General features: G+C 46.7%; 1 protein-coding gene across 5 annotated transcripts in view; it reads left to right on the forward strand.

The window, feature by feature from the left end:
* add3a (adducin 3 (gamma) a) overlaps nt 1-18940 on the forward strand; it is a 46766-nt gene extending 27826 nt beyond the window's left edge. For 4 of the 5 annotated variants that reach the window (XM_079278431.1, XM_079278435.1, XM_079278433.1 and 1 more), the window contains 13 exons: nt 3862-4000; nt 4775-4926; nt 5249-5329; nt 7251-7400; nt 7570-7713; nt 7814-7912; nt 8974-9150; nt 10127-10381; nt 10921-11025; nt 11118-11204; nt 12668-12791; nt 14535-14627; nt 16031-18940. In XM_079278431.1, the coding sequence (XP_079134557.1) occupies nt 3862-4000; nt 4775-4926; nt 5249-5329; nt 7251-7400; nt 7570-7713; nt 7814-7912; nt 8974-9150; nt 10127-10381; nt 10921-11025; nt 11118-11204; nt 12668-12791; nt 14535-14627; nt 16031-16281 (1857 nt within the window). In that variant the 3' untranslated portion in view covers nt 16282-18940. The remainder of the gene's footprint in view (nt 1-3861; nt 4001-4774; nt 4927-5248; nt 5330-7250; nt 7401-7569; nt 7714-7813; nt 7913-8973; nt 9151-10126; nt 10382-10920; nt 11026-11117; nt 11205-12667; nt 12792-14534; nt 14628-16030) is intronic. The other variant, XM_079278434.1, reaches the window with a different exon arrangement.
* The last annotated feature ends 1132 nt before the right edge of the window (nt 18941-20072 follow it).

Below are 20072 nucleotides of genomic sequence, written 5' to 3' on the forward strand. Positions count from 1 at the left end.
GGCACATTGTGTGTCTCCCCCCCCCCCCCCCCCCCACTTGCCAGAAAACACAAGTGGATGATTCATGGTGCTTTGGCGTGTTCTGCCAAGCACACGTCACGGCTGCGCTCTGTTATGTCTTCCTGAAGGTCTCGTTTGGTGGAACATTAGTGGTTGAACTCACTCCTCCGCTCCCCTCAGAGCCATGTCTCAGCAACTGTGTTTCAGTTTTTGGCATTTCGCGACATCTCTTGGGTGCTGAACTTAGCAAAACCTCCAGCAGTGGAGCAGCGCCCTCAGGATTAGAGGGTAACATACTACAATGTTATTAAGTCCACTTTGGCTCATGTGCAACCTCAAAGGGATACGCCAACAGTCAAAAGACTCTCTTGGGCGCTTGGCGTGTAAGCTTTCCACGTCTGGCAACTGAAATCAACATTGTTCATTCAGTAATGTTTAAGTCAAAAAGGAAAGAAGCTGTTGCAGCGAAAAGTGGGGGACCAATTTCCCTGACGCACACTCTGAGGTTAGATGGGGGGGAAATCAATAGCTTTGGCAAGCTTGCAGGCAGGCACTCACTTTGTAACGCCATCACGTTGGCAGCTTGAAAGAACAGCATTGTGCTGACATAACTGGGGAGCTTGTGGCTGAAATTACAGGCCTCACCTGGTGAGCAAGTGTGTCTGCAATGCTGTAGGATAATGGGTGTGTGTTTGCCTTTTCATCTATCTGTACATGTGTGTCGTCAGTTCTCACGGCAAGTCAATTTATTTAGAATCTGTTGCGATGCCTCCTTTACTCATTTACCGGTTTATTCAGCCAGTTAACGGAATCTGAGCTTGGATGACATCACCAAGGGACCTGAGAAGAGGCAGGACTCTGTTCTTCCAGGTGAACTGAGATGCAGTTTTGTAGGAGTGTGAATGTAATCCTAACCTGCTTCAGGGAATGACCCCAAAACATTGTGTTCACAGGTATAAGTAAAGCAGATAAAGTCTAGTTTAGGATCTGTCCGACACAAGCTACTCGGGAGTGTTGTTTTCAAGCCTTTTCAAGTTCGCTGTGTAAACTTCAACAATAACCCGATCGTTTCAACGGCAGTAATTAAAGTGAGTCAGTCAAACTGCAATAGTTTCATTTTGTGTGTGTGTGTGTGTGTGTGTGTGTGTGTGTGTGAGTGAGGTAATGCTGAAACCATCATTCTTCAGCGCACAAGCACAGACGTGCCGGATCGGCAGCGCTCCAACAAAGTTCTAACCGTCTTCCTTTCCCACAGGAGGACGTACGACAGTTAATGCAACAATAGCCGACTCAGACAAAAGGAAACGTCTCTGTAGATCATGTGACACAAGCTCTTGGCAGACTAGAAACTTCCTGTAGCAGTAAGAGTTTCTGTCGTCTCTAAAATACGCATGTGAAAATGTATTTTTGTTTACCATCCACCAAATAGTGAAGTCTGATAAAGTTCCCTTTCCAGGAAGCATCTGCCCCGATGTAATGTCTTTCTTAATTAAAGACCGTTTCTCAGCAGGAACCAATAAACTCTCACCTTTGAGAACGTCTGAAACATTTTACATGTCCGACTCTGACTTTTGTCACGTTACGTAAGTGGCCGTGTTTCACTACTTTCTCTCTTGGGCTTTGACTCGTACACCGACGTGCTGGCCAAGCTCCAATCTGCACGCCGACTTAATACTCCCAACACCGCTGCTGATCCATTTTGAGAGATTCATTTTCGGAATAGTCCCGGAAACCCTTCCTCATTTCTCCGATTGGATCACGGGTGTCTCCTCCAGTAAGTGGAGAGTGGATTTTGTTCCGAAATAATAATTGTCGGATCCACAATAAGCCTCAGAGTTAATCTGTTTGGATAATGAGAATCAAATCCCTGCTGTCATAATCTTCTTGGGAATACACACACAAATTGTAGACCAGATGCTTGCTGGTGTGTTAGTGCGTGTTTTTCTGAATGTGTTTTCATGCTCATGTGATTTTTTTTTTTAGGTTTTGTTCCAAAACATTGCAAGTCTTGAAAGTTTCTCTAAAATTGATTGGACTGTTTTCAGCACAAAGCTCTAAAAGTCCACTGTACACCACCTGCTCGGCAGCAGACAGCAAGCAGACGGAGCCGGTGACTAGCAGGTGAACATAACGGAGCATTTAGCCGCTAAAGAGCCGGGTAGAGAGCTGGTGGAGACCAAAACGGAGCTAAAAGGAGAGAAAAGCTTCGACTTGATGTGCAAATAAGCATCTGTCAGCCAACAACTTCAACTTGTAAAATGATAATAAGTCAGCGTTGTGTTTACATCTTGTTTTGTCTTAATGCAGGTTTAATAGCGCTGTACAAACTGATGTGTGTTTCATTCGTCATTTTGTTAGAGCGACTAGCGTCAAAGCAGAAATCTTCCAGCGCAGACCTGAAACAGACGTTCCAGTCCAATCAGGGTCAGGTGTCTCTGACTGCAATGAACCGTGTCTTTAGCGCCGCGGCTCCAATGTAAATGTGAAGGCACGACAGTCTTTGAAACAGAAATGCCCAGAACAACAACAACAGCAACTGAAAATAAAACCCACCCGCCACTGTCAGACATCCGCAACAGGCGTCACTAGGGACTGAAGAATGTCTGGCTTGGGTTCAGACTCTGCGGTGGTCCGGGACAGTCCTCACACGGGGGGGGGGGGGGGGGTGGGGTTGCTCCACTTTCAACAAAACCAAAGGCCTCAACTCCCATTCGCATAAGACTAATGGCCCGTCCCATGGGGAGACTCGAGGGGAAGGTAATTGTCAGGGATGCTTTTGTGCACAGCTATATTGGAAATGTGTTGTGAAGCGGCGAGATGAAATGAAGGCATTAATATTGGCTGTTGCCCTGCAATAGGTGTGTCGTGCCCGATTTTCCCTCTCGAGCGACGCTGATCTTGCCACAGATTCCCATCGCTGCTTTCCACCAGGAAGTTAGACTCAGAGTGTCGGATATTGTCAGCTAACTCTGTGATAAGGTGAAGTTGATCCAATGGGTTCGTAGCCTGACATCACCAGACCAAACCGCAAATGTGAATTAGTCCGAACACCTCAGTTCATTTTTGATTCCCAGGGGATGTCAGCAATGGATAATATAGCTCTACAACCGATACGAGCGATGATGATCAATCACAGCACATTAGGGCGGGACTTAGCGCAAGAGCATGTTAGCATGTTAGCATGTAGCGCATTGTGTCTGTGGATTCAACTGGAGGCTGGAGAGACTATGAGAGTTAGCCACAAACACACACTTCCAGTCAAGCAGCCAATCGTTACGCAGGCTGTGAGCAGGCCGGACGGCCAATCCCGACTCGGCTTGTTGTGAAGCCAGCCTATCCTGATCCAGCTGCATCGAGCCCTTTGAGGACAATTCAGATTGACACCGAAGGGGAATGTCTAATCTGTGATTAACAGGTCTTCTTCTTTAGTCCCTCTCCTCCTGTCTCTCTTAATGTTCCAACATCTTTTTACTCTTTCATCCCTCTGTCACCACTAATCCCCCGCTCTCTCTTCTCCCTCTGACTCTAATCTGCCTCACCATCATCTCTCTGTAGATGCCATTACACTTGTCTTCAAAATGAAACATGTGAAATGGTCGCTGTTTAAGCTGCATAATACCAGATTGAGGTGTCCGATCTTGTAGCACAAAGTAAAGGTCTTAGTTCTTGGCTTGATTTTATTGTATAGCACATAAATATTAAACATATAAAATGAATATTTATCGGAAGAAATGTTGTTCCCGTCCGCATTTCGGGATCTGAGGTTTCGGGTTCTAGTTTTCGACACACTGCGTCGTCTCAGTGCCGTCCCCCTGCCTGTTTAACGTCGTTTCCTCTCTCATCTTTTCTCTCGTCTTCCAGGCCTTCAAGGAGGAGTTGGAGAGTCTCATCCAGGAGCAGCAGCGCATCGGGAACAACCCCACCAGCCTGCTGGCCCTCAGGCAGATCGCCGACTTCTTCATGGCCACCTCCGTGGGCGGCTTCAACAGCTCCCCCCTCAGTAAGTGCTCACGGTGCCGTGGCACCGTTCCGCTATCATTTAGCACAACATGCCAAACCTGCAAAACGCAGCATCGGTATTTGAAGACAGGAGATCCAGATCCAAGCATGAGCTCTGCGTGCTTTGGGGGCATGAATACCCCAAGACCACCACAACCCCAGACTCCGGAAGAGCTGCGCATACTTCTCTGGGTTTTGATCTAGAGTTTCTGTCCAGGAGTCCACATGCGAAGTCTGCTTCCAATCCCAGCGCTGGAATGCACGACTAATTACACATCAAATGCAATATAGTTCAGTTCGGCTTTCTTAAGATATACCGCTAATGAGAGGCATTGGCAGTAAACAAAGTGTTGGTTGGAGGGCTGTTTGCATCGCCTCAGTGTGATTCATGTGGAGCTGGATCTGGGGCCATCCATCGAATCGATCGTCGATTACAAAATACATTCATTTGCATAACCTGTGTTGAAGGGTCACAAGAATGGAACAAGCTGCAGCTAAAAAAACAACTCGCCCATTTTTAGACAGAGACCCAACAATGCTTGTGTGTAATTTAAAAGATAATCAAGTCAAATAGTCGTCAGAGTCATCGTCTGATAAAGAAAATAATCGTTGGATTAATCAATAGAACAGTCACCGTTAGGTGGAGCCAGATGTGAGGTACATCGTTAGATCAAAAGACAGATGTTGACGGTGGTCCTTTGTTGCTGTCGTGGTTGGGAAGACGGGATAAAAGTTCTTTAACCCATATTCTATTATTTCCCTTCGCATCGTTTAGGTCTGGGGATGGTGATTCCCATCAACGACTTGTACGGAGTGGAATCCACCACGATGGTGAAAGGCGAGAGGCTGACGCGCTGCAAACTGGCCAGCACGTACAGACTGGTGGACCTGTTCAGCTGGGCCCACCTCTCCAACTCCTACATCACAGTAAGGAGCTGCACCAAGACCGGACGTCACAACCGAGGTCTTAAATGTGTTGACGGTGATGTGCTGTGTCCGAAAGCACTCCCTGCTTACCGTACAGTGCACCACATTTACTGCCCGTCATTGTATTTCAGTGTCTGGATTTGAAGTCAAATGAATTGTCTGGATTCCAGCGTTACTTAAAAAAGATAAAGAATTGATTTCCTTTTGACTCATCACTGGCTTGAATTTTGACTGGAATAGTTTCCCTGTTCAATTTCAGAATAAGAAAAGTTAAAGTCAGCTGTTGTCACGTTTAGATCCATTTGATTCTTTCTTGTCTTAGGGTCGAGTCAGCAAGGAGCAAGACCACATCCTCATCATCCCCAGAGGACTGTCATTCGCTGAGGCGTCTGCATCGAATCTGGTAAGAAGCACAGGAAGCCGTGTTTCGTTGGTGTTGCTTTGTTTTCCTACAAAGACTCATTGTAACTCTACCAATGCTCTAAAAGGCACTGTACTCTGTGGAATCCTTGAGGTGTCTTGGTGACTGAAAGAGTGACTCACTTTGTTCCACTTGGAAAAGTAAAAAATAACCTGTAGTTAAACAGCTCGTATTGGCACTTTCTGCCAGCAGCTACTTCTGGTATAACTCTCAGACGACAGCAGGGGAAGATGTAGGCTCGAAGCCAACATCTTATTCTGAGTGCGTCTGGATCACATCCATCTTTCCTGTGGTTGTCTGTACGAGAGCAACGACCGCAAAATTGCAGCTTTTGGGAGACGCAACAAAATGATGTTGTCTGGCGCTTCCAGATATTGCCCTGACTGAGTTTCAGTCTGTTTGTGTTTTGATGCCATTGTGATGGTCTCCTCCCCTCAACACGGGTTGAGTTCAGGTGTTCAGAGAAGCGAACTGATTGGTTCAGAGGAAGTCATCCGGAGTAAAGCGTTTGGGAGGTCGTGGTGGAGTCAGCTGGGTGGAGCTCTCCGTTTGATTTCGGAGGTGAAGCTGCGGTCATTTCAGTTCACTGGTTCGGTCCACCTCAGTGTTTTTTGCTTCTCGATAACGTTCATCTTTGAGTTTAGTTTGATGTCAGTGCGATGATGAGTTCAGAAGGTTAAAGTTCAAGTTTCAGCTGACCACGCTTCTTCTTCAGACCCTTATCGTGTACTTTCCATCCAACCGAGACACATTTCATGTCTGGGGACATGTCTCAGGACTTTCAGCTCGAGTTGATTCAGAGATCAGCAGCAGGCTGTGGACTCCACCCTGCTGTTAATTCGTCGATATGTTTCTATATCGGTGCCAATATAACAAAACACATGTGACTTTGCCAGTTTTATGTTCCACACTGTTTTGTATGTAAAGTGAAAATCACCCAGTTGGTTTTCAGTGGGCTTCAGGTTTTGATTTAATATTTCTAAAAACAAAAGAGTGAACTGTGTGTATTTCGTTGGCGTCCGATTCGATGAAGGATGTTCTGCTGCTCTTTCCTGCTGTAATTACACACACCTGGATTTCGTTGGATCTTGTCGGTTCTGGTTTGTAGCACAGAGCAACATGTGGTTGCGTTGATGATGATTTAGTAGAAAGTCTGCAGGCAAAGTAGTGTTTGTTATTAGGCTTTACAGCGAGGACTGCCATCTGTGGTCAGATTCTCTTTCTTCAGGTTTTTAATACCTCAATCTCTTTGTTCCCTTATTCGTCCTCTCTCTCTCTCTCTCTCGCTCTCTCTCTCTCTCTCTCTCTCTTTCTTTCGCTTTCTTTCTCTCTCTCTCTGTGTCTCTTTCTCTCTTTCTCTCTCTCTCTGTCTCTCTCTCTCTTTCTTTCTCTTTCTTTCTCTTCTCGCTCTCTCTCTTTCTCTCTCTCTCTCTCTCTCTCTCTCTCTCTCTCTTTCTCTTTCTCTTCTCTCTGTCTCTCTCTCTCTCTGTCTTTGTCTCTCTCTCTCTCTCTGTCTCTCTCTCTCTCTCTCTCTCTGTCTCTCTCTTTCTCTTTCTCTTCTCGCTCTCTCTCTCTTGCTCTCTCTCTTTCTCTCGCTCTCTCTCTTTCTCTTTCTCCTCTCTCTCTCTCTCTCTCTCTCTCTCTCTCTCTCTCTCTCTCTCTCTCTCTCTCTCTCTCTCTCTCTCTCTCTCTCTCTTTGTAATCTAATAACCTCTAACTGGTTCGACTATATTTCCTGGAATCGCTGATAATGTGATTTCTGCATCATCTGCACATCTTCTTAGTTTAGGTTGCAGGGTTATCAGCTGTGTGTGTGTGTGTGAAAACAATGTGTATATATATTATATATGTTTTGGCTCCACGAAGCATTCACCAAGCTTGTCTCCTCTCCTTGTTTCCCCAGGTGAAGGTCAACATCCTCGGGGATGTGATCGAACAGGGCTCCACCAACCTGAGGATCGACCCCGCGGGTTTCAGCCCCCACGCTGCCATCTACTCCATGCGTCCAGACATCCGCTGCATCCTTCACGCGCAAACCCCTGCCATGGCTGCGGTGAGTTCACGTTACGCCGGAAACGTCTTCAAACCTGATATGCAACAAAGTGTCTCGTCTCTGCAGCTCACTTAAATGTCAGCCGCAGACTCGGATGAATAAAACAGCTGGAACACACCTGTCAAAGCTTCTCATCTGCCTCTGCTCCCCCTCTTCTCGTCTGCTTCAGGTGTCCTCCATGAAGTGTGGCATCCTGCCCATTTCCCAGGAGGCATTGATCCTGGGTGATATCGCCTACTACAGCTACCAGGGCAGCCTGGACGACCAGGAGGACCGCAGAGAGCTGCAGAAGGCCCTGGGGCCCACGACGAAGGTAGGAAAACCAAGACAGCTGGGCGGTCCTCGTCGGTCTTAAAGGAATAACTTGCTCCTGCTGCTCCTAACGATGCTGCCTGTAACTTTGTGTGTTCCAGGTTCTGGTGCTGAGGAATCACGGGATAGTTGCTCTCGGGGAGAGCATCGAAGAGGCCTTTACCTACATGTACAGTATCCAATATGTCTGTGAAATCCAGGTACACAAACACACACCAGCGCACACACACACACACACTCCCACACGGGCTAACTGCTGCTGTTCACCTGCACGTGTACTAGACTAGCAGGGCGCAGCTTTTCCCCGCTAAATGTAATCTCTCTACGGCCATTTTTACATTTCCCTACTCTCACTATTTTAGCAACACTCCATAAATCATAATCTCTTGCCTTGTGGGAACTGTTGGCAAAACAGTCTTACAGCCAGTGATGCTTAGGGGTGATGAAGGGAGCAACGAGCTGACTTGTTGAAAATGGGGATTTCAGGAGGTCTTCTCTTAAAAATCATCTGTACCCCTGAATGGTGAACGAGATGTGTGGGAAGATTGTGGAGTAGCTCAGCTGATTGAATAGAACCAGTTCATTTATAACAGTTGAAACAGTTCGGTTAAAGTAACGGTTGAGTGGAACAGTGAGCCAAAAGAAAGAGTCGAGACAGGCTAGTAACGGACAAACGGTTGGATAAATGTTTGAGAATCCAAAAATGTACCAATTCAACATAAACCCCGACAATTCAACTGTCTGAGACAATATCGTCAATAATGTCTTTTCAAAGGAACACATTTGGAACATGAAGGGTGTGACGTCGAGGAGTGTTCAACAGATTCAAAGCTATCTGACCTTTTTTATTGATTTATCAATGCTTGTATTAAAGTGAGTGTGTCCTGTGGGGGGTTCCTCCGGTGTGCCGTTAGACTCTTGCGTGTCTTTTGCGTTCACTCGTACGGAGGATTTTAGAGACGTTATTGCGTCCCTCTCTGTAACGGGCACACCAAATCTCCTGATTGACTCTCCCCGGTCGAGCAAAAGAAAACATTAATCCATCCTGCAAAGCCCAGCTTAATGTCTATAAATAAATCCCCCCTTCATGTTTGTTGTATGCCCTGTGCAGTACTGTGTATTCCTTGGTGCTGTGGTAGCTTTAGATTAAGGGGTAGCCCGTTTTGGTCAACAATGTCTTCCTCCCAGGTACAAGTATTTTTGTCTATTTTGTGTCCCGTGAGTCTCACACTCTTCTCCCTTCTGTCCTTTGTGACTGCAGGTGAAGGCCATGGCGTGTGCTGGCGGGGTGGACAACCTGATAGTGCTGAACTCGCCCAAGTTGAAAGCACAAGTAAAGGCCGTTAGCAAAGCAGAAGCTGTCAACATGTGTGGCAGCCATAAGTGGAAGTTTGGCGAGATGGAGTTTGAGGCTCTGATGAGGATGCTGGATAACCTGGTGAGTCCACAGACGGCCAAGTGAGAGTAATCATCATCATCAGGCTCATTCAATACACTTTTCACTTCTGTGTGTTCGCGTTGAACAAACAAGCTCGGAGGTAAATGTAAAAATGACATGAAGAGAATGACACTCGAGATTTCTTCTCCTTTCTTGAATCTCAGCACTCTGTGGCATTTTGAGAGGTTGTTTTTCGACCAAAAAATAGGTGTAAACAGAGGTCTCTCTCTCTCTCTCTCTCTCTCTCTCTCTCTCTCTCTCTCTCTCTCTCTCTCTCTCTCTCTCGGCATGTCATCTCTGTCTCATCCCTCTCTCTTCCTGATTTGAATGTGTAAAAAACAAAAACATAATATGAAACGGTGGCATGGTGGTCTCTGGACAGAAAAGGGTGATCGAGTCAAGTTGAAAGGTCAACTTCGAGCATGGAACTGAGATGAATAGTAAAAGGACAAAATGAAAATAAACGGAATGTCAGTGTGAAGCCGAGGGTGGAAACAAACAGCGGGACCCATGTGAGAGTTCAGCGACAGAGAAGAAGGGCCGGGAAATGGGATGTGTGAGAAAGAAAGGAGCGATGAAGAGGAGAGGGGTGAGTGGAATAGGCGGATGAAGGGAGAGGGACAAGAGAGAAAGGGTCAGAAAGGAAATGTCTCTCTGACTCCGTCCTCTGTGCTGCCAGAAACACTGTGTGTGTCTGTTGCTTTCATTTGACTAACTGTGAAACTGGCAGCTCAACCAGGGATGCAGGAAGGGGAAGCACAATGCATCGTTATGAATGTACAATGATGTGATCTATTGAATAGCATTCGTGGGGTGAAGTCACAACAGCGGGTACAGAAATACAACAAGTACGAATGTATGAATTGGCCTCCCGTGTGGCCATGAGCTTTTGTTTTGTTTCCTGGTCACTGCGAGACGAAACAAACCAAATAGTCTCCGATCAAAGAAGTCAAACTGGCGTTGTTTCCTGCTGCAGGGCTACAGGACCGGCTACACGTACCGGCACGTCATCGTCCGAGAGAAGCCCAGACACAAGAGCGACGTGGAGATCCCCGCCACCGTCACGGCGTTCATGGTCGAGGAGGACGGGGACTGCGCCACGCGGCTGCCCTTGAAGTTGCTGCAGCAGCGGCAGCAGAGGGAGAAGACGCGCTGGCTCAACTCGCCCAACAGCTACACGAAGGTCAGCGTGGAGGGCGGAGAGGAGCGCTACAACAGCCGGACAACCACGGTGAGCAGAGCGTGTGTGTGTGTGAGAAACATGAGGAAGAAGAAAGAGTTTAGTTTTTAGACTGATTTCTGCACGTACGTGTTTATGTTTGTGTGTTACAACGCAGTTTATATCATGAACCCAAAACTTGCAGTGACAAAGTGAAGTTCAATGTCGGTTGTTGTTGACTGTTTGTTGTTCCTCAGCTGATGTGAGCTCGCCACCTACAGGCTGAACAGAGATCTACACTGGCTCATGATCTTTGAGGCATTTGGTGTCGTGGTTTTATAAAAGAGGAGTCCGGTGATTTAGTATTGCACTTCGACAAGGTTAGATTTTTAGGGACGAATGATGGTGGATCCTGTAGTTCCCTGAATGCAACCAGACCCTCTCTGACCGCTGGACGCCTTCCTCTTCAGACCCCCGTTTAATAACCCACACTTCTGATTTAAAAATATCATTTGAGTGTAAAGATCTATATGAATAGGGTTACATGTAACAGTCACACTAGAGATCGTACATGCGTTACAGTGCTGGGTTGTTGTTCCTTCCTTCTACAGTGGATGAAGGCGGAGGAGACGGGAACCCCGATCCGGATCGAGGACCCCAATCAGTTTGTCCCTCTCAACACAGACCCCAGCGAGGTGCTGCAGAAGAGGAACAAAGTGAGTCTTAACGCTCGTCTCCTCTCGGTCGGCATTGTGCTCGACACCGAATGCTTTCCGGTGACATCGCTGTGCGTTTCGTCCTATCACAGATCAGAGAACAGAACCGCTTCGACATGATGTCGTCGGGGCCGCGCTCTCAGCACCTCGCAGGCATCCCTGTTGATGAGCCGCGACGGGTGAGAATTATTCTCTTTGGACCTTCTGACATTTTTTGAAAATTCACTTTGTCTGCTGGCCTTTGGGATGTAGATCTATTCACTCACTGGTGCCAGACGGAAAGAAGTCGAATCATCTCGTGTCTACGAGTCATTTTCACAGGAAAAACAAATACCTGGATTGTTGCAGATTACTTTTACTGTTTGATGTTAAAGTCCAAACTGAAATAGTTGTGTTTCCTGCTAAAGGAGAGAATGTAGCCGTGAACCGAGTTCTGTGGCGCCAAGTTTCAGAATATTCTTCCGTTAATACATATCACTCAACAGCCCTAAGGCTGAATAATGCAACACCGTACAGGAATGTGATCGCACAGATGCCAGCTCGACCCCTCCCTCCTTATTTTGTGCAGCCCATCAGGGCTACAGCATATTCTATGACTGAGAGTATGTTGTGTTTTTGTATTGTTTATAACCCTTTTACATCTGTTTGTCACGCATAAGACAATGCAGACATTTTAAAAAATATAAAAAAATCTGGACTTCATGGAGAGTTTTCATTCATTTTCAGCCGTTTTTTTTATTGTACACATAATACACAGCAGCAGCGTCACAAACAGCGGCTGCTTCTCCGTGTGGTTTTGGTTTTCTTTGTGTTTTCTTTCAATTCCATGCTGCTCCAGAAAAAGGGTCCCGTGTGTGTCTTTCTGTGGGCATGCAGTGCTTTATTGCCTGTTGGACCAACAACACAGATTTCCCTCATTACTGGTTATTGAGCAATGACTCAAAGGTGTTTTTCAGTTATTCTGGCTGATTAGACACCAGTGAGAACACCTGTGTCGGCGCTCCATCGTTGCGTAAGGAGCTTTAATCGCTTCCCCGGTCGATGTTTTCTGATCGTTGCCGTCGCTGTGGAGTCATTTTACACATTGTTGCCCGTTCGGAACAGAAAACATTGCATGTGTCTGTTAATGTAGCGACGCCAACTTTGAATTAATTTTCAGCCGTTTTATTTCTGCCGTCGACGGAATTGCACGAGTCGCTGAGAATGACGTGTTGTGTTGGAGCATGATGGTCTTCAGAGGATCTTTCTTCACACAGAAATCTTGTGAAATGTGTGTTTTTCTGTGTTGTGCGAGTCTCCCGGTGCCCCCATCGTGTTAATTGCATTAGTGCGTGTCTCGTGCTCGGTGTTTATGTTTCCACAGTCTGTTAAAAAGATGTTGGCTTGCAGACTAATGAGTCGGTGATTATACGAGCTCTGCGCGATGTGGTCGACACGTTCATCTTTATGTGAGCAGAACTCAGTTGGGTCGTAATGAATGATTGTCCCTCTCACACGCAGTGTGTTTAAATCAGTGGTTGTGTGCATGCGTTTATGCTCTGATGCGTACAGTATCAGTTATTGTATGTGAGGTTTGTTTTTAGCTTCTTAGAAAGTGTGTGTGTGTGTCCCATGCTCACCCCTCTCCCTGTCTCCTCCCCAGCCATACGTGCCCACAGAGGAGGAGCAGATGGCTCCCTTGCCTCCCAACCCCTTCAGTGAGCAGACACAGAAGGAGCTGCAGGAGTACCGCACAAACGTGGAGAGGACGCATCTAGGCCCCAATGGTACCACACACACACACACACACACACACACACATGCATTCACACACACACACACACACTTGAGCAAACATGCAAACTCATGAGTTCATGGACTGGTGTGTGTGTTTGTTCATAGGTGTGTGGATTTGTTTTTTTGAACTCTTTCACGCTCAACTTGCAAACACCACAAGAGCTCAGTCCCACTGAGAGACATATGGACTGCTCACTCACACACACACACACACACACACGCTCACACACACGCACGCACACACACACACACACACGCAGTGACTTGTACTCTACGTTCTTCGTCTGTGAGCAACAAACAATCGTGCAAATCTGTGAAGGTTCATTGAACAACTACTTATTGATTTTTAGACCATCGGTCAACAATCAATCCGTAAAGCCACAGTGTGGAAGCTCACAGGAAGAGATTCGTTTGAGCCGCAGCTCTCTGCCGTCTTCAAAAGATGTGCACGTCTCATTTTGGTCCGTTTTTTATTAGTCTGCTGATGTGTCGGCGGGGCAGATAGTATCAGCCAAGAGCGGTCGATCACAGGTATCGGTTTATATTTTGCTGCAGTAATCAACTGCAGCAAAATATGTTTCATAGTTGGCGTTTGTCCCACTGCCTTTCAGACTTATGATTTATGATGTTAGTTGTGATGAATAAATATATTTTTAAATCAAGTACATTTCTCTGGCATTTATAGTTTTCTACTGTACCGAACCGAACCGTTACACCCCGAGTGTTCACCCAAATCGATCGTCCTCATGAAACGTGGTGCAAGTGCCAGTGTGTGCGTGTGTGTGTGTGTGTGTGTGTGCGTGCGCGTGCACATGTACTGTGCGAGAGGCCGGTATGACTAAAAGATGGCAGACCGAACACACAGCAGGTCCTCACACCCGCCACATGAGCAGAGCCCGTTGCTATGACGCGGTTGCCTCCACAGGCCCACGAATCCCCCGATGGCCAATCTGGAAGCAAGCTGGAGACCGTCTGTCATGAACTCGTATACGCCTGGGCAACACACACACACACACACACACACACACACACACACAAACACACAAACACACACACACACACACACGCGTATAGGTTTACCCTGTGATTAGTAGAGTCCAGTCCATTTTTAACATTAAATGTCAAAACTGACTGAATAAAATGTGCATATTGAGAAGGACCCGCTGTCAGCAGTGCGACGTGATGAGACCCACGCAGCTCATTCTATGCCCTGACTGACCTCGAGCTGAGTTCACGCCTCTGTGCATGTGACGTCTGACGGAGGACATATTCACACGGTCACCGCACGGACCATGCAACCACGTTCTATACGCTGTGGAGAATGTGCTCATGAACGTGTTCAAAAGGAGTAAAAGTTGCTCTTGCTCCTTTTGTTCATTTTTAGCCTGAAGTTTGGACATAATTCGGTACGATACAGTTGAACGTGTCCACCCTGCAGCCCAGACGTCTCTGCTCGTCAGTGGGACACGCCGACACCAGCACAAACGGATCACAAACGATCAACAAGGATTTTGGGAAATTTTGTGTAAAAGCAGCTGTGCATGGCCTGATTCTAACATGTGTGTTACCACTAATCTCTCCAACCCACCCACTCCCTCCCCCTGACCCCCCCCCCCCACCTCTCACCCCACTCACCCCTGCTGTCGTCCCACTACTTCAATCCTCCACACCGCCCTGCAATCCTCTCATCCCTCCCCCACCCCCCCCCCCCACCACCCCCACCCTCCCTGCAGATGGAGAGCACGAGCTAACCTCCGACGACGGCTCCACTCTCTCTCAGTCTCTGTCTCTCACCCAGTCCCCGCAAAGCACTCCAGCTAAAGAAGGTATCACTCAGAGAGAGAGAGAGACTTACAGAACGTGTTTGAGTGTGTGCATGAGAGGGCAAATGAATTGTTAATTCTGTATGCAATGCCTAGACTACTGACCTGTGCTATGACTTTGTTCCTCACTAATGATTGTTCATGTAAAAACGTGTCCGTCTGCAATAATGTCCCCTCCGTATGTAAATATTTGCTGATCAGTAAAAGTCTTCTGGGTCTGGCTTTAAAGGAATAGTTTGACATTTCGCTGTAGCTCTCTCTTGAAAGCTTAGACACGCGTTATGACATGAGTGTCATACTGTTGCTTTTTAAAGAGCATCGATGACAAAGTTTGTTCTCAACCTCGAATGTCGCAGCGTCCTTAAACGCACCACAACCTAGAGTTCAAACGAGTTCATGACGAGATCTTCTGCCTCTCTGTTGCCTTCGGGTGTAAAACATCACAGACCTGCCGGCTTGGTCACATGACTCCTGGGTATTGAATCGTCGCCTCTTGGATCTCCAGTCTCGTATCGATTAACCAAGAGATCTTTGTGTCCGAGGCCAGTCGGTGTGCATCGCGGGGTTGTAAACAACGACACTGATGGATTGACTTCCTGTCAGCTGCCCTCCAGCGCGAACACGCACAATCACACGATGAGTAACAATGAACCCACGACGGCACGTTGGCTCAGGGGAAGCGTATCATCGGACACCACCGCTCCGACCTCAGCCCGCCGTTGTGCCGAGAGCAGGTCAATTGTTTGCGTGAGCCGCTTTTTAATTTCGTGTTCTTTTTGTGTGGAAGTAACACAAGAAACCGTCTCTGTTTTCACGCAACATGATGCCGCCGCTCTGCGTTCCCTCATCTGCGTTTGCAACGCAGACAAAGAGATGTGACACTGGCAGGCCTGTTTGGTGAACATTCATTCAGGCAGCAGCTCTAAGCCGCTGTCCAATGCCCCGTTTATGTTCAGGTGAAAGGAGGACCGGCTCTCTGGGCTGTATCAGGTCGCTGGATATTATGAAATGTGCGGAGCACTAGGACACCGTGTCTCTTTGTGTGACGTTCAACACACAGTTCAAATAGTATCGGTGTGTTTGGTACACTAGGGACACGAACGCCTCACTTTAACCAGACACCGCATCGTTTTACAAGCTGTTTCTGTCATTTTGTTCAAATACATGGATTCTGTTACAACCCTGTGTGATGGACAGGAGCCTGATATATTCTGTGTATTCATGTGGACTGTTGTGTCTCGCTGTTTCCCACATATTAGTTCCCTTCGACTTTGCGCTGAGGTTCGTCATGTGAAGCGTCGTGCTTGTTATTTGTCGGCTATCAGCGTTGAGTGATGCGTTGTCCTTCCTTTGTTCCTTGATCCCTGTCCTCGCCCAACCTCCGTCTCGCTCTTCTCCTCCCCCAGACAACCACACGGGCCAGATGAACGGCAAAGACGTCCACGGCGACGTGGACCAGGAGCTGGCCAAGCGCGTCAGCCGGCTGACCACCAGCGTGGAGAGCGTGGAGATCAAGGTGCGCTCCGGCGAGAAGATCGAGGAGGCGCTGTCCCCCGAGGGCTCACCCTCCAAGTCCCCCAACGCCAAGAAGAAGAAGAAGTTCCGCACGCCGTCCTTCCTGAAGAAGAACAAAAAGAAAGAGAAGACGGAGGCCTGAGAGCAGACAGGAAAGGCCGTCTGCACGGAAGAAGAAAGCGGGGCGGCAGCCGCCTTTTCTGTTTCATGTCTGTGTTTATATTATGTCTCCGTTTTCAATGTCCTTTCATGTTTTTAATTTTATTCAAATTTCTAACAAAAGGGTTTTACGTGCAAAAAGGCAGAAGAACGGATCACGTAGAGAAAGTGAGTTTCTACAACGAGAAGAAAGGAAAGATCTCTCCTGCGAGAGGAGAGTGTTTGGAATGTTGGCGTGGGCATGTGGGCGCACAGATTAAAGTTGCAGCAGATTGGAGGTGGAGGTGACTTGGATGGGTCCACGGTGTTGGGTGTCTCCACACGCGATCACCTCTGCAGTCCTCTGACGGGGCTCCTCGGTGTCACGTGAGGCCCTTTAGATCCCGCATGACTGGCTCCTCCTGTGTTGTTTCCCCGGCTGAAAATAGAACTGGAAACCACCTCGCGTGTACATCTCGCTTTAAAATCCAATTGTGTTCAATGATTACGTTGCAACATTGAGTGATGTGAAACTAGAAGTTGAAACGAAATTAGTTTTTAAAGTTTTGTTGTTGAACCCTGGCCACCTGACTCTCACCAGTGAACCGAGAGGCCACATGGAATTTGAAGTCACACGTGAAAACCGGTCTCAGACTTGAGTTTGTGTTGATTTGTTTACCGCGTGAGGAGTTCTCTCTCTCACAGGCTTCTGATACAAACCTCCTCTTCAGCCGACTGGACAACATAGTGAGGATGACGGCCGGCAGTTTATGACACAATCGCAAAGAGCCACCGACTCTCACTCAAATTATTTATGGAGCGTTTTCACATCTCCTCTTCATCTCAATGTTGCTTTTGCCAAAACTAAAAAGATGAGACGAAGAAGACACAACCTCATTTCAGTAGCGCTTCACCGTTTGTGTCTAGTTTGTCATCTCATGAAATGTGATCTTTTGTTTTTTATTCTACATGCGGTATTAGTCGACTCTGTTTTGTACTCATTTGTAAGCTTTTACAGAGAATTACAGCTGTTATGCACGTTTTCTCTTTTCTACGGCCGACTATGTTCTTTAGTGATGCCTGATTGCTGAAATTATATTCTAATCTCCAGAGTACACAAATTTACTATATAACACAGATATATGAAAACTGGATATGTTGGCTATAGATTTTTAACTATATTTTGTATTGTATTGCGCTGCACTTTTCTTGTGGTATATAACCTGTTTCAGGTGGTTTCACCAGTGAAGTTGATTGTGAAGTAATTTGATAAAAGTTGTGCAAAGTAGCAAGCGAGGCGTGGTGTCGGGAGGAAGCTCCAGGACCCCGAAAGTGAGTCGAATGAAGCGGGACGAGAAGAGTCTCTCATTGGTGTCGCACGTGAGAAGTCTTCTCTACTTCTCAACGGAACAAAACAGGAAGTGTAGTGTCGAAATACTGAGTCCAAATATCTGCAGTCAGCTGAGATGAGAGCCGTGGAGCGAGGAGGCGGCGACACCTCTTTGATGTGTTTCTGTGTTTGTTTTTAAAGACGCATTCAAATTTAATTTGTCCTCCATTGTTGTTAATGATGAGACGAGGGTTGCGATTGTCGTCCGCCTGCTCGGGCGTCAATGGACCCGAACGAGGCTGTTAAATCTCCCCGTGACTGCATCCACACGCCTCAGGCTCCCGGGAACTTTTATTTCCTTTCCAGTAGCTACATCCACTGCCGCTTTATCTGCCATTGATTTTCTCCTGGAACTGGAACATTACAAGGAGGTCGTATAAGGACATTTTTATTTCATCGCTCTGGGAGCCCAGTCATTTCAGCTTGTAAGGCCCCCCCCCCCCCCCCCCCCTCGTGTAATTTCTCCAGTAAACACGATCGAGCTGTAACTGTCAGATGACCCACAGTTGAACTCTGCAAAGCCAAAGTGTGATGGGTTGCCACATGCCCCACCCCCCCCCCCCCCCCCCAGCAGTTTAACCAGATGTACCAATATCCCAACTAGCAATGTGAAGTATTGGATTTGGGGGGAGGGAGGGAGGGAGGGAGGGACACATCTTTCGCTGTGTTCAACGATAGCTTTTGGCTCCGGGCAAAGAGCTGCTGAGGTCACACAACTGGAAGATGGAGAAGGGAGGTGTGAGTTTGGAAATGGAAGTGCATATATATCTACATACGTGTGTGTGTGTGTGTGTGTGGTAGAGAGGGGCAGTGGGTAAGGACAACCTGACACTAACGCACCATCTTTTCATCACTCAGACCGTCTTCCTCTTCCTGGAAAGTTCTCTCTTTTTTCATCCTCCATGTTTATCGCAGTATACGCTTTCTTTTTGTTCTTCTAGTTGCAGAGAGCGCTTGGCTTATTTTATTTTTATTAACCATTCTATGAGGTGAACTGAATGCGTTGGATCCTTGTTATTTTCTCCACTTTTGTTTCCGACTGTTTGCGCCTCGCTCTCTCTCTCTCTCTCTCTCTCTCTCTCTCTCTCTCGCTCTCTCTCTCCACCTCTTTTTCTGTTTTAAAATAAATAAGGAGTTTTGCTTCGGCATGCCAGAATAAGCCGAGCTACTCTGTGACCTGTAAACATGCATATAAATGGTTATCTAATGGAGTTGCTTTTAGATGGAACTGCTAATCGGTGTAAATTCACAAATAAAGCTGTATTTTAAGAAACGGAAGCTCATTCTTCATGTTTGTTCATCACAATTTGCCTCATTCCTCAAAACAGTTTTAAGTTCAACATAACATGCACGCTCATTTTCCTTTGTGCCACGATCATGAATTCAGCAGAGCGGCTTCAAAGTGAAGCACCTATCTGCTGAAATGCAGGCCTTTGTTGTGAAATGAGCAGGAAACACACACACACACACAGTACCTGGTGCCTTATTTTAAACCTTCATCCAAGATGTTGAAATGTGAGTGAGCAGAATGACGCTGGTTGTGTTCTTTGTGTTCTTCAGCGCAGTGGTTGTCCAGTGAGTGTTGGGACTGCCAAGGTGGGTTGCAAGATGATTACTGATGTAGGAAATAAGAATATCTCGACTGCTGCACCACCTTTTTTTACAAGCTTTGATTTTTTTTCTTGTGAAATACCGTCTAGTTTTAAGAAAAAAGAATGAGCTTCAAGACGAGATGGGGAGTGGGCTACAGAGGTCAGCTCACTTCTTTCAAACTTCACACCCCTGATTTTTTATTTTATTTTAAAATTTGTAGTCCCAATTCACTCAAGTGACATCACATGAGGACATTAATCAGATCTCACGAGCCACAAAAGCCTTTAAGCTACTTTTTTCCAAATACAACGTATCATCCCCAAGACCTGTAAACAGTGTGTGTAGAATCAGTGGAGTTCCCCTTTAAAGGGTAAAGAAAGGGAAGAGCCGCTGCTTTAAACAATGGTTATGTTCTGTTCTTTGTATGAGTAGGCCGAGGTGTGACTTTTTGTCTGGCGTCCTGATGATGTGTCCACAGATGTTCACTTTACTGCCAAAGAGTCTGCTTCTCTTCTTAAACTTTGAAATCAGCTGCACTCCTCCTTGTGGAGAATTTCAGTATTAAACACATAAGTAGGATTAAATAACCCCCCTAGTGATGAGTCACAATAATAATATGTCAGTCACAATATGTTTACAATATTCTTGCTTATAGAAGATATTATGTGTTACAGTATATTAACTAATTGAATGTATTAAATCATAAAAGTATGGTCACTAAAGGTATTAGAACACTAAGAATAGTTTGAGGGTCAGACAGGGAGTCTGAATGAGACATGCAGCAAATGGAGGATGTGGTCAGTGGGGAGGAC

The sequence above is a fragment of the Melanostigma gelatinosum genome, assembly GCF_949748355.1.
Source record: "Melanostigma gelatinosum genome assembly, chromosome: 11".
Taxonomy (NCBI): domain Eukaryota; kingdom Metazoa; phylum Chordata; class Actinopteri; order Perciformes; family Zoarcidae; genus Melanostigma; species Melanostigma gelatinosum.